General features: G+C 38.3%; 1 protein-coding gene across 19 annotated transcripts in view; it reads left to right on the forward strand.

Moving 5' to 3' along the window:
- The window catches only part of RYR2 (ryanodine receptor 2), a 243937-nt gene that overhangs the window by 227644 nt on the left and 1697 nt on the right, over window positions 1-14596 (forward strand). For all 19 annotated transcript variants that reach the window (XM_083496695.1, XM_083496708.1, XM_083496706.1 and 16 more), the window contains 12 exons: window positions 684-770; window positions 2385-2603; window positions 3182-3312; window positions 4876-4918; window positions 6265-6398; window positions 7087-7147; window positions 8001-8147; window positions 8717-8851; window positions 10361-10517; window positions 12056-12120; window positions 13061-13161; window positions 13917-13968. In XM_083496695.1, coding sequence (XP_083352821.1) covers window positions 684-770; window positions 2385-2603; window positions 3182-3312; window positions 4876-4918; window positions 6265-6398; window positions 7087-7147; window positions 8001-8147; window positions 8717-8851; window positions 10361-10517; window positions 12056-12120; window positions 13061-13161; window positions 13917-13968 — 1332 coding nt within the window. The remainder of the gene's footprint in view (window positions 1-683; window positions 771-2384; window positions 2604-3181; window positions 3313-4875; window positions 4919-6264; window positions 6399-7086; window positions 7148-8000; window positions 8148-8716; window positions 8852-10360; window positions 10518-12055; window positions 12121-13060; window positions 13162-13916; window positions 13969-14596) is intronic.

Below are 14596 nucleotides of genomic sequence, written 5' to 3' on the forward strand. Positions count from 1 at the left end.
AGCAAGATGAGCGCCGCAACCCCAGAGTCGGTCACGACTGGACCTAATGCTCAGGGGTCCCTTTACCTTTACGTACAGACAATGCATAATCGTGTGTTCTCTCCAGCTCTGAGAGAACAACAGAAGTGAAAGTACATTCCAAAAGTACACATACAGTGGAAGAGATAAGATGGTTTTCCTGTTCTCACACTCTACTCAGAAAGCATGTGAATTATACCAATCACAAAATGCAGCCACGGTAGACTGGTTTAATAACACAGAGAAGGGGGTGGTATGTGTGCTACCTGTGTGTCTGGGCCCACTTTGGCAATGACCACTTTTGTTCTGGCCACACCCATTACTAGCATGTGGTCCTCTGAGGATTGATCAGCAGCCCTTAGGCCAAAAAAGATTAGCCACCCCTGCTTTATCTGATCATGGCTAAAAGACCAAAATCAAGACTCACTTGGATTATGTGAATTCCTTAATGAACACCAAAAAAAGTATTTGCTGGTGAATGTAAATGTGCCATCGAATCTAATGCACACCTTAATTTTCGCAACGTAATTTGGCCAAAAAAGGTGAGCATTAGGTTCGAGTAAATGTGGTAATTTCTTTCAAGATCACATTCTGTAGGTTAACGGAGCTGAATTATTCAAATGTAAGTATTTAGTGCATTTAATATTTATTATTTTGTCTTTCAGAACTATTTTGCTCGGAATTTCTACAATATGAGGATGTTGGCTTTGTTTGTTGCATTTGCCATTAATTTCATTCTGCTCTTCTATAAGGTAACTCCTTCATGTTTTCATCCACAGATGTGTAAATGAAGTACCATAAAAAATGAAAATGTATACAGAAAGTACACATAAACACTTTCTTGTTCTTTAGCCTTCCTGGGCAATCCCAGCATATCAAAACAATCTGAGCTGAAAACTGACATTTTAGGAGCAAAAAGGGTTACATAGCTTATCACTGTATGACGCACACAAACACAAATCTAGTTCAGTATTGTCTTCAGTGATTCTTCCAGGTTTCAGAGAGGGTTTGCCTTTACCAGGAGATGTCAGAGATTGGACCTGGGTCTTTCCGCATCCAAAGCGTGTACTTTACCACTAAGCTATGGGTCATCCCCATAAGAGCACGTGATCTTTGGTGGGGGGGGGGAGAGAAAGAATCACACAGTTCAGGAGAGGTGCAGGGATGAGGTGGAGGGTGACTGGCTAAATACCCTCCAGCCGCAGAGTAGTTTCCACCTACAGCCAACCCCTCCCAGCTTCCACACACGTTGTCCAGCGGCGAGACAAGTCATAGGGGAAATGGCAACAATAACAATAGCTGCTGCCTCTGGGGCTGATTGCTCAGGCTCCAACATCCTGCGGCTTGAGTGCTCCATTCTGCCTCTAGCCTTGACTTAAAGCTCCCCACTCTTCCACGATGCTCTTGCTTTCTGAAACTGATTGCTCCTGCCTGCATATTCTTCCCTCTGCAGCTTCTGCTCCAGGAAAGGCAAATGCCCACTGGTCTCCGCCTTCCCCTCCTCCGTATCTCTCTCCCCGCACCCACTCCTCCATTCCCAGGTGCTCGGAGTTGCTGCTCTGATGCTCGCTAGGCGCAAGACTAAATATTGCCACATGTAAACAAAAAAACAACTCCAGGCATTTTGCCTACTTTTAAAAATCCCCCCAGATAGGATTTTTTATGCTGAAAAGAGGACATATCTGGCAGAACCGGGTGCATGGCAACCCTAATGTTGCTGCTGCTGTGTATACTCTCTCCTCTCTACATGGCTTAACATAAAAACAATGGCCCGCCTAGAGTGAGACCCACAGGCTTCTGGTAAATGAATAGTGATTCCTGCCTTCAGCCACAAGAGGGAGATCTAGTCCCACCTGAGCTGATCTTTACATGCACCTCGAAGTGCCCTTCATGGTATGACCAAAGGTCTTTTCTGTTTTCAGCCTCTCCAGGAGGGCATTCAGTCCATCTCTTCCTTCCTGGAACTAGGGGTTATTAGTTTAATCCAGTTTATGCTCCACACATGTAGAGCAGGAAAGTAAGAACTTTAGGAATTTGTCCTCCTCCTCCTCCTTTTCTGGCCTGTTTTATATTGATTGTTTGACTATTAACACTGCCATGTTTATTGTTAATTCTTTTTTTCACTACACCAACAGGCGTAAATTTTAAATGTCTTTCTGAATGAGCAGGTGGGTTACTGGATCTTCCATTTGGGTCTAGGATGTAACTCACTCCTCTCCCTAGAGGAGCAACCAAGTGTTTGGTGCCTGAAGGCTTCAGGAGGAGGTGCCATCTCACGTGTCAGGAATGCCCTCCAGGAGCCTCTGAGAACAGAAATTCACAGAGCATTTTAATTTTTTTCTACTCACTTCAATTTATTTCAACAGGTCTCCACATCTGCAGTGGCTGAAGAAAAGGAGGTTCCTGTGGTTAATATTGCTGAAAACTCCAAGTTAAGCAGCTTAGAAAGTCCTTCCCATAGAATCATCACAGTGCACTATGTTCTTGAAGAAAGTAGCGGCTACATGGAACCCGCACTCCGCATTTTAGCCATTCTGCACACAGTCATTTCCTTTTTCTGCATCATTGGATATTACTGTCTGAAAGTAAGAGGACAAGGAATACATACATTTCCACTGAAGTAGTTACAAATAATGTCTTGTATCTTTAAATATTTGTTTTGGCAGGATGTTTTTTCAAACACACACACAATTCCTTCAATTAAAATATCCAGGGCACTGTATAGGAAGTGAACTGGGAGCCAATGAAGCTCTTGCTTTGAAGTAATGATAATAAGGATATTGTAAAACGTGCTACAAATACAAAGAGTGCTCCTGTTCATAGGTGGGGAGATAAGAGATTTTTGCTATTTCTTCCTCCTGCAAGCCTCTTGTATCCTTTGAAAATTTGCTCCAGAGGAAGCAGTGGTCTGGGTGAATGCAGGGAGAAGGAAGCATCACTGAAAATCTCCTTCCCCTTCTGTTGAGCACGGGATTGTAAGCGCAAATAGGGGAAGGGCTATAATTGATCCAGTTCACTTTATACGATATATACTTCCTTTAAGAAATTGTACAGTTCATTTAGTCTGCATTTTCCCCAACAACCAGCTGTTCTTAAGATATTGTTGCTCCAAGTGCTATAGAACATTTCAATCAAATGTTGGTGTCTTTATGTTTGGTTGCAGGTTCCACTGGTTATATTTAAACGAGAAAAAGAAGTCGCACGGAAATTAGAATTTGATGGGCTGTATATTACAGAACAGCCTTCAGAAGATGATATTAAAGGGCAGTGGGATAGACTTGTCATCAACACACAGTAAATATTTTTTTCTCTCTCCCCCTCCCCTCCATCTTCCCTGAAGCTTGTGTAAGTGTATCTCAATTTTGGCAGTAGCGATTAGATTGGATTCATCTGCAGCACAGAAAACTCCAAGATTTGAGGCAGCTATAACTATTTTATATAGCTATTAAATGTACATTTTAGCTTGCTTTGTTGTGAGGATATCAGTAAAAAAAAATAATCTTCCATTCTGCAAACAGCAGTTTTGTTTCCAATGGCACTGATATGCTTGAAACATAAATGTTGATTCATACAGTCAAGTTGGTTCTCTTTTACTTAAATTAAAATGATATGCATTTTTAAATCCATCTAACACATGGAAGGTGACACATCCAATTATTTATTCATGTTTCATCCTTTTAAATATAAAGAGAGAACAGGGCACTTTTATTCATAGTATATATTTTAAGGAGAATGGGTTAACTGTGCACATTCACCAGGTCTCATGAAGAATACAGTATGCACATAATCCAGCCATGAAGAAGGAACTGTGCACATTTCCTAGTCAATATACATAATCTCCAACAGGCTTCGGGAAATGTTCATATAGTGACTGTACATTTTCTGATCATTATGCATAATCCCCAACAGGTCAGTTTAGCATTACATGTGAACTGACGCATCATGTATCTCCAAATAGTTAAGTTACATTAAATGGTTAAAAAGAAGAAATAAAAGATGATTTCCCAAAATAGGTGTTTCTTTCATTCACAAAAGGCATTTATTATTATTATTATTATTATTATTATTATTATTATTATTTATACCCCACCCATCCAGCTGGGTTTCCCCATGTATTAAAAACACAATACAGCATTAAACATTAAAAACTTCCCTAAATAGGGCTGCCTTCAGATGTCTTTTAAAAGTAAGATGTTTATTTCTTTGACACTGGGAGGGCATTCCACAGGGTGGGCGCCACTACCCAGAAGGCCCTCTGCCTGGTTCCCTGTAAGCTCACTTCTCACAGTGAGGGAACCGCCAAAAGGCCCTCAGAGCTGGACCTCAGTGTCCGGGCTGAACAATGGGGGTGGAGATGCTCCTTCAGGTATACAGGGCTGAGGCCGTTTAGGGCTTTAAAGGTCAGCACCTTTACACACACAGCTTAACACAATCTGCGGAAAAACCTGAAATGTCATTTTTGCATCTCGTAGGCAAAAGTTAATTTTGTGTCATAATAGAGACCAGCAATCCAGCACACTCTAAACAAAGCTTCACATGAAACAATGTTGGGTTGTGGGAGTTCTGTGGACACATTAACACATCTAAATGGGAAGTTTGCACTAGGGAAGGAAGACATTCCTACCGGATTTTTTTTAGTAATTAGGACTACCTGTGTAAATTAAACCTATAATAAATTGAATTATTAAATGAATTTATTTATTTATTAAACCTATACCATATTATAAATACATTTGTATTAGGTAGCTTTATTAAGCTTTTTCTGTAGGCAATTCCTACAATAGTGTTACCTGTGAATTTGCTATTCAGAAAAATGTTTACTCATATGAGTGCTATCTTACTTTTGTATATCTTTAGATCATTTCCTAACAACTATTGGGACAAGTTTGTAAAAAGAAAGGTAATGTTCATATTATAGTTGAATTATGTAAGTTTGAATTTGTCTAAATTATTTATACATGTCTTTTTGTATCATTATAACTTGTATCCATTATTATTAATTTAATGCAGTTATATAAAGCCTTTCTGCAGAGGTGACTGTATTGGTCCCCATTTCAGAGAACTATGACTAGAGATAGGGAAGGATTTCAATTTGCTCCACAGTTTAGACAGACTATACTTGGAACATGCAAATTAGACATGCATGTCTCCAAACTTTGTATGCATGGTTCACTGAGGTGTACTTAAAAAAACCACTAAGATGGTCCAAGGGTATTGTACAGAAAAGTGATGGCTGCCCCATGGTTTCATAGGGACAGCCATCCTTTTTTCTATACAGTGGCACACCATATCATACTGCCACTTCTATGGGGTGTTTCACTCCAAGGTTTTATGCATGCACAGCAAGTGATGCACTTTCAAGCTGTTGCAAACATGCAGAAAGTTTTAAATCAAGAAAGAATGAAGCAGGGACCCTTCAGAGCACTTGGGTAGTATTTCTAAATCAGTGTGTTTTGATACCGTGTGGGTTTTTGGGTTGTTGTTTTTTAAAATTGCATGCATTTGGGATGGAACAGACATGCTAGTCGGCTCTTAGTGCAAGGGACATGGACTGGATCAAGAATGTTTTATCTGTCTGTAACCATGACTGCCTACAGAAGGCTGTGCAGCTGGCTGCATTGCTCATGAAACTCCAAAGATGATCAGTGCCTTCGGGGGAAGCACTGTAACGGGGATAAGAAAGCACACTTTACACACTGACTGGGGACCACTACTCTTCTTTCCATCTAACAATTAATCAGCATTGTCAGAGGAGGGCAGGCTAGCTTATGCGTTAAAAATGTTCACATGGTCGAATCCATAGCACTTACCCTGGCTAGAAGATGAAAACCACCCTTCCTACCAGCAGCTTTTCATACTCTAGGGAGAACAAATCTGCAGACAGATGGCAGTGGCTCATCTGTATCTGCTGAATTCATTCTAATTGTTTCTTTAGGAAGATACTAACAGAAAGGAAATTGATGCAACTTTATATTTAAAAAAAGATACAAGATTTGTGTAATATATATGTATAGACTATAATTACACATCAATTTAGCCAGTTTAGTTATTTATATAGTTAGAATCATTTTTCTTTATGTGTGTATGTAACCAGCCTTAAGCTGGTGTTCATTTTGCCACATAATTGATCAATCAGTATTATACACATATATTGTGAATGGGCTGTTGAAATAATTTGGAAATATAACCTGTTTTACTAGGTTTCCAAAGTCTAGAGAAAAATAACAATCACCTCCATTCTTCTAGGTTATGGATAAATATGGAGAGTTCTATGGAAAGGACAGAATCAGTGAATTGCTGGGAATGGACAAAGCTGCTCTGGATTTCAGTGATGCTAGAGAAAAAAAGAAACCCAAAAAAGATAGTTCTTTATCCGCTGTGTAAGTTTTCAAAAATTTGGTTTTTAAAAAAAACATTTAAGCTTTTTCATATGTAGAGCTCTTAGGCTTTTAAAGAGTGACTATTTTTGGTCAATAGTGACTTGATATTCTCAAGCAGTACATGTGTTGGGGGCTGATGAAAAAAAATAAGTTGCCTATTGTATTTGCGTTGTGAAGAAAAAGGCAACTTGCTTGGTAGCTTTTAAACAACACCTACCAGAATTTCCTATCTTGGCAACACCCCTGGCCTTGACAGTAAGGGAATAGGAGACTCCAAGTTAGCCATACTCAAGTTCCATTGTAATCAGTAAGACTTAAGCAAGATGTGACTTTTCCATTAATTTCAATGGAACCTAAGTATGACAGCCTTAATGTGGATTGGTACCAATGACAGTAACACAAATAAGTTAAGAGATGTCAGCTTCTTGGGAGGAAGAAGTATAAATGCAGTGTTGTTCCAGTGGGGGTTTCTGAACAAAAATAAAAAATAGTATCACCAGAATCTGCCCCACTCCCACTTTCAGCAATAGCAATAGCAGGAATTAAAATGATACTCATATTGAATTGGTTCCAAGACAGCTATGTTTAAAACAGGGCAGTGATGGCTTGATACCCAGGCTGAATGAGGTAATTGTTACATATTAATATAGTGTTTTTTCTTACTGTGTCTTCCATATATTTTTTCCAGACTGAATTCTATTGATGTAAAGTATCAGATGTGGAAATTAGGAGTTGTTTTCACTGATAATGTAAGTTTATGCCATCAAATATAAATTAAGTACTAAAGCAAGAAACTGGTTTAGAGTGTGAGATTTGGCTATTTTAAGTGAGGTTGAAAATGTGTGTTTTGCTATATTAAGACTCTGAACATATACATATGGCCAATTCCATTTGATATTCAGATGTAATGTAGTGTAAGTTTTATTGTATTGGTGAAAGTCTGTTTATGACATGTAAGGGATTGTTTAGTTTTGCATTTGATAAAGTAGGCTGTTGGCTATGACTACTCATGCTGCAATAAACAAGCATTTTCCATGCTGTTTCCTTGTAGATGTAACTATTCATCATTTTTCAGAGCTAGAACTGAACATATTGCAAAGCTCACCTGGAGGGCAAAAAATCATCCTGATGAGATACAGTGGTTCCTCCTGTATCCCAGTTATTGTAATGACTTGCTAGACCCAGGGTTCAGTAGGAAGCCTATGTTAATGATAAATGATATTGGCTAATTTTGTTATTTAGACCTTGAAATCAGATATCCTCTCTCCCCAATTCATTCCTTTACTTACAAAAGCAGGCTTTTGGTAGAGAAGTATTGATTCAGTTGAAAAACTGAAGGTTTTAACCAGGTTATTTAAAAAAGCACAAAAAATTGTTCATTTAAAAAGAATAAGAGTTAAATAAAACTGATTTAAAATGTTTAAAATCTATCTCTTTTGTGTTTATTTGGCAGCTGTTATGCTCAGAGCTAGGGCACCAGGAATCTTGCACCTGGTTGTATAAATTACTGAGTTATTTGGTTTTTGCAGTTGAGTCCAGTTAATAGCAATTATCACGTTGTCTGCCCTTTTGCTAATTTTGTTTTACGCTTTTTCCCTGAAGTCTTTTCTGTACCTCGCCTGGTATATGACCATGTCAGTCCTTGGTCATTACAACAACTTTTTCTTTGCTGCTCATCTTCTTGACATAGCAATGGGATTCAAAACGTTGCGAACTATTTTGTCATCCGTAACTCACAATGGCAAACAGGTAATGTTGTCTTTTCTATCATTAACTACACTATCCTTTAAAACCAAGTTGGTAAGGAGGAACAATTATACAAACAGAATAGATAGAAACAAAAGGGTTAAGTTTCATAATGTTTGTCCTAAAAATTCAAAGGATAAGTCACAGTCATACTTGCAAAAATTCAAAGGATAAGTCACAGTCATACTTGCAACAACTAATTAATTTTGCTTAATTAGTTGTAAAAAAACATGCAATGGGTACTAATGTCTTAACCAGCACCATGCTATCAGTGTTACTAAAGTCTCCTTTCCTTCGGCTGCAATGGGCGAGGAGGAAAAAGCAAAAGTTGCCTCTTCTCTTCTTCTCTTCTGCCATTAGCGTAGGTATGGATCACTGGATCCTCAAACTGAAGGGCACAGTTGGCTACAACCCAAAACTTCAAGTCAATATGCTAAAGCGTCTCTTTCTTTTCTTTATTAGAAAGAAAATTTCTGTATGAGGGCATTCAGCACAGAAATATAATTGTTCCATCAAATCACATTGCTGTACTCTTAATTAATATACCATGTGACTTTTTTTACTTTTTTTAGCTTGTGCTCACAGTAGGATTACTGGCAGTGGTAGTTTACCTGTACACAGTAGTCGCATTTAATTTTTTCCGCAAATTCTACAATAAGAGTGAAGATGGAGATATGCCAGACATGAAGTGTGATGATATGCTAACGGTAAATATTACTTCGACTTTTATTCATCTCCCCTTGTGTTGCTAACACAAGTTCTCGATGCCATTCATATAACTCAGTATGGTTATTATAAACATAATGCTTTCAGAAAAAGGAAGGTTCTGTTACTATAAATTGACAATGGTAAAAGGATGTAGTAATTTGATTTCCCTACAATATACTAGAAATACTCTGTAGTCAGAATAAAGACATCTCAAAAGCTTGCTCTTATTGGATAATAGTGACAATCAGGAAAGCTGGGATGATGATTTCTCATGAGTTGACTTTTGGTCAGGCTTCAAAGTTACAGACAGAACTGGTAACATACCAACTGTTTACACAGTACAACAAAAACTACTTTTATGATAACACCGGAGTCTTCGTCTAGTAAATTGAATTTGTATGTCTCTGAAGCCTGAACTGAAGGGGGGAGGGAGGGAATTGGACTGTTAAAAATATTGGTAAGGTTTCTCATTTCAAGCCACATATCATTAACCCTTTGTTTACAAAAGCATTGTAAAGCAGTATCAATAGTTACGAATCCAAGGCCTAGTGTCAATATGCAGCATCCTGTCTCCAGCAGGTGGGCCTTGCTAGTTTCTGTATTTATGCCAAACAACAAAGTGAAACTGTCAATATATAAAAACAACAAATTTAAAAGAAAGCCGTATTCTGTACACAGATATCCCAATCCATGGGGGAAGCTGGCTCCTTCCCGTGTGAATGTTCCTAGTTTCCAGTGATCAGCTGTTCAGGAGGGATATTTTAGCAAGCAAATTTTGTATGAATATAGGACAAATAATTAGTATGCCTTGTTTTCTACAGTTTTTAAGAACAAAGTAATTGCCCACTGTATTCATCATTCTTTGTGGCCTCTGTGCAGTTTCACATTGGTGTGGTGTGGCCTAAAAAATAAGTTTTGCTGCTGATTTAAGCAGTGGTGAAGCTGCAGTCAACAGCCCAGCAGCAACCTTGTGGGAATGAAATTCTGTAAGAGGGCACTGCCACAGGGCCAGGCTGCTGAGGGTAACTTCACCACTGCTTCAAGCAGTGTTTTGTTAAAGAAAGGCAACTGGAACCCTCTGCTGACTCCTGTTATAAAGGTAACTCCCCTCAACAGGTTTCATCCTCCCCACTGAGAAGGTTGAAGACTCACCCCCACCCAAAAAAAAATAAAAATTGTACAGTGGCTTAATGGCCCCCCCCCCAACAAAGCATGGAAAGGTTTAGCCCGGGGCTAGGGAGCATTCAGGCTTGAGGCTGGTGTAGGTTTGTTATGTCCAAACCAGGCCAGGATCTTTTGAGAGCTTCTCTGAAGAGTGTGAGGCTCTCTCACCCCTTTCCCTCAGGTAAACAGACCTGCATTCCCACTCTCTTTGCAGCCACTCATTTATCTGAAATTCTGACTGAAAGATCAAGGCGCAGTTTAAGCCTTATGCAGATTAATAAATAGCCATAGCAGATGTAGAATGTGCATTTTTAACATTACTGTCTTTTCCCATGTGTTCGTAGTGCTATATGTTTCACATGTATGTGGGAGTGCGTGCTGGTGGTGGAATTGGTGATGAAATTGAAGATCCAGCAGGCGATGAATATGAAATCTATCGAATCATCTTTGATATTACGTTTTTCTTTTTTGTAATAGTTATTCTCCTCGCTATCATCCAAGGTACATATGCATATTTTTTCAGTTTATATTGTATTTTTAACTGACAAAATTACCCTTTCCCTACTGGTAACTAAAATCCCATTTTTCCCTGGCACATGGGATGAAACATCATGCCACCCAATATATAAAAAACATAAACTTCCTGTGTATTTAATTATGTTCAAAATCTATTTAACGTGAGTTTAGTGTATATAGTGTGCTATATAGCTGAAAATTTGAGGCAAGCAAATAGGATAAAATGGTGTTGTCAGGTCTTGTATATCTACTGAAATCTAATAAAAGCACACACTCTAGTTCTGCTTCTACAAGAACTCCAACCACGAAAGGTCCTGCAGAGCTTTGCACATGATTGGCTCATGCCCACAATCTAGGAGTGTATGTATATGAATACTTCTCATCGGCAAGAGCCTTCAGACCCAGTACCTCTTCACACTTTCCTTTTTCTGCAACAAATCTCCCCTTCTCTTGTATTTATATTCTTGGCTTTGATGTGATTTATTTCTTTCCCCTGTTCTCTAAGCCATGGTCCATTACCTTTGTCGAGCTCTGTTAATGTGACTGTGTTAATAATAAGCATTCATAATGAGAACAGGAAAATGAAATGATGTAACCTCTGGATGCTGTCACATAAAGCATCTTTTGGCAATTAAGACTTGCATTCCATATACACACTCTTGTGAAGAAGGAACAAGAGATTAAAGTCAATCCACAATTACCGTTTTTTCCCATGTATAAGACCAGGAATAGGCAAACTTGACCCTCCAGATGTTTTGAGACTACAACTCCCACCATCCTTCACCACTAGTTCTGTTAGCTAGGGACGATGTAGTCCCAGAACATCTGGAGGGCTGAGTTTGCCTGTGCCTGTATAAGACACACGTATAAGATGACCCCTATTTTTTGGAAGCCAGAGCTCGAACCCAAGCCAGGGCTACCTGCACCAAAGCCTGAACCTCTGTTCATTCACCATCCGTGTATAAGGAGACCCACAATTTTTGACTAAAATTTTTAATCAGAAAACATCATCTTATACATTGAAAACTATGGTATTTTTCTCTTGTTTTATGAACTGCGCTTCAGACAACTCCAGTTTATATGGCAAATTCAAACACTTCATGTACACACTAGGGCTGGATGATATCTGGTTTTCAGTATAACGTTATATCACCAACTAAACATCACAATATCTCGATATATCACAATATATATACGCGGTGGCAGAGGCTCTCACTGGGCCTCTCCGCAGGGGAGGAGGGCCCTGTAGTGCCTTTCCATGGAAGCGGAGGACTTTGTGGGCATCCCTGTGGCGGCGGAGGGACTTGCCGTACCTCCCCACAGATTGACAGAAATGTTTCTCTGAGTTAAACACAGATTCAGCCTCTACAGTCATATTTACTACAAACTCTGGTGGTGAATGGAGCATTCAGTGCATATAACTTTAGTTTTGAGTAAGGTTTAAACGTGTGCATCAGATTATGGCAGAGTTTACAAAATCAAAAGCATCGCCTTATTGTAAGTATCACCTTATTTATTACCAGGTTTAATTATTGATGCATTTGGAGAATTAAGAGATCAGCAAGAACAAGTTAAAGAAGACATGGAGGTAATATATATCAGCAATTCTGTCGTGATGTATATGGTATTTCCGTGAAACATAAATACACGTGTAATAGAAAAATAAATTGTGTATAGCTAACATGCCAGTGAGAGGATTCCAGTTTAGGATTTCCCTGGCGTACTTCTTCTACATAGAATATATAATGGACTATTGGGCTGGCATTATGGAGCAGTACTGCATTCTGAGGGCGTATACCACCAACAGTTACTGCTGTAATCTATGCCAAGCAGTGGTGGTTCTCCAAAGATTTAGGCAGTGGTGTTTCCCAGCCCTGTTTCTTGAGATCCTTTTATGCAACAAATGCTAGGACTAATCTTGTGTATGAAATGCATGTTCTCCACCTAGGGATGGAGAATAAATTAGTACGGTTCACATTTTAAAGAGAACCAACCTGATTTGCCAATCTTGTATTTATACATGGATAAATACAATTGGATTATGCATTTTGTGTATATTGCACTGCAGTTTCAGTTTGGAAAAATACACATTTTGAACAAACTTAGAAGGCAAATGCATTGGGAAGTGTACAGAAAAGCTTATTTTGGGGGAAATGTGTGCTTTGGAAGGGATGCATACAATTTAAATGCAGCTAAATCTGAAAAAACAAACAAACAGAAATAGGCTGCTTCATCTTCCCCTAGTTCTACTATTGATACATAAGGCTTTTTCAGAAATAGTACAGGAAAAGGAATAGGAAAATTTGCATTTCAGCATCGACCCTTTATTTTCTTTTACTTAACAGAGGGAAATATTTTAGCATTCAAAAGGCATAGGTTGGAAAAGAAGAGGGTACATTTCTATTTAAGGCCTTAAAGCAAGCAAACTTCTTTGCTAAGAAGTTTGAACTTGGCATACAGAATTTCCTTGTTTTCCTTGTACTGTTAAAGAATATTTGGACAATGTATTTTTTTTCCATTCTTTTTAGACCAAATGCTTTATTTGTGGGATAGGTAATGACTACTTTGACACAGTGCCCCATGGTTTTGAAACACATACTCTACAGGAGCACAACTTGGCTAATTATCTGTAAGTACTTTAATGTCATCAAATCTGAAACATAATAGGAGATGTAACAAGTCAATATTTTGAAGTAAAACTCTAGTTAAATTTATATGGTGGTTGGAAAGAAGTATTTTGCTATGTGACAAAAAATATATATATAAAATGGTCAGGGGAGCCCCCATCTAGTATTGAATAATATGCTTAAATCTGGAATTATGATATGAAATTTGAAACTGAACCATAATCTTTGGAAACAGCACAAAATTGACTAGAAAATAAATCCTATTGAAACTCTTAATCTAAGGGTTGTAGCTTCAAGCCCCACATTGGGCAAAATATCCCTGCATTGCAGGGGGTTGGACTAGATGCACCCTATGATTCTATGAAATAAATGGGCTTAAAGGCTTACAGGTAGTTAAATTATTAAAATAACAGCTGCAATATATATTAACAAGTTACAATGAGTCCTGTAGCCTTTCACTTGAATCCAAACTTGGTTTCCAGAAATTGAATTCAACTGAAACCAGAATTTAGTTTCATATCCTAGTATGGAAGGACCCTAACCCCAATTTTTCAGTTTGGATGTTAAGAAACCAGGAATATGTTGAGGGAGGGAATAAGTGAAGTGAGGTGAGGAGGGAGCCAACCATCGCTAGTTCAATAAAATATGGTTTAGTAGACTGGTTTTTGTACTGGGGCTATAAATCATAGCCATGAATTTCCTGATCTACACGTGGGAGGCCTTTAATCATGAACAACAACTTCTTTCTTTATCTTAGATTTTTCCTGATGTATCTCATAAATAAAGACGAAACCGAACATACCGGACAGGTGAGTCACCAACATGTTGTGTAACAATAACTACCTAAGATTCTTTTTTTTGTCAGAAACTTTTAAGTGTAATCTACTGTGATACAAATTGGTACCTGTACCTAGAAGTCCACTAGATGAGAAAATGACTTTTTGTTACTTTTGATAGCTATGTGAAGTTTCATTTAGAAGCATTTCAAGAGATTACATCAATTTCGATATTTTCTTTGTCTCCTCTACTACTTGTGTTAGTTTGGAAGGTCACATTTTAACTTTTTTAATGAATTCACAAACATTTCAACTTCTGGTTCTTTCCACTCACCAAAGTTATGGTATGTCATGTAGAAACTGTGGAATTTGCCACCTGTATTCCTTTTTGCTGATGAATTGTTCCAGTCCAGCAAGGGAGATTTAAGCATTCCATATACGTATGTTCATCTGGATGCATATCCCGTATCCATGCTCCTCTGAACACCAGTCAATTGATTGGATGGTTTCTTGAGTTTTGGCCCTTTGAAAAAATACAAGCATTGGAAAATTAAGAAATGTTATTACTCATCCATACATAATATTCATTCCCCCTGTGGAAGAAACCAAGATAGATTTTGTAAAGTCCTACAGAAGCATATTATTCTATAACAAAAATTGC

This window comes from Podarcis liolepis (genome assembly GCF_965112155.1).
Source record: "Podarcis liolepis genome assembly, chromosome: 3".
NCBI lineage: Eukaryota > Metazoa > Chordata > Lepidosauria > Squamata > Lacertidae > Podarcis > Podarcis liolepis.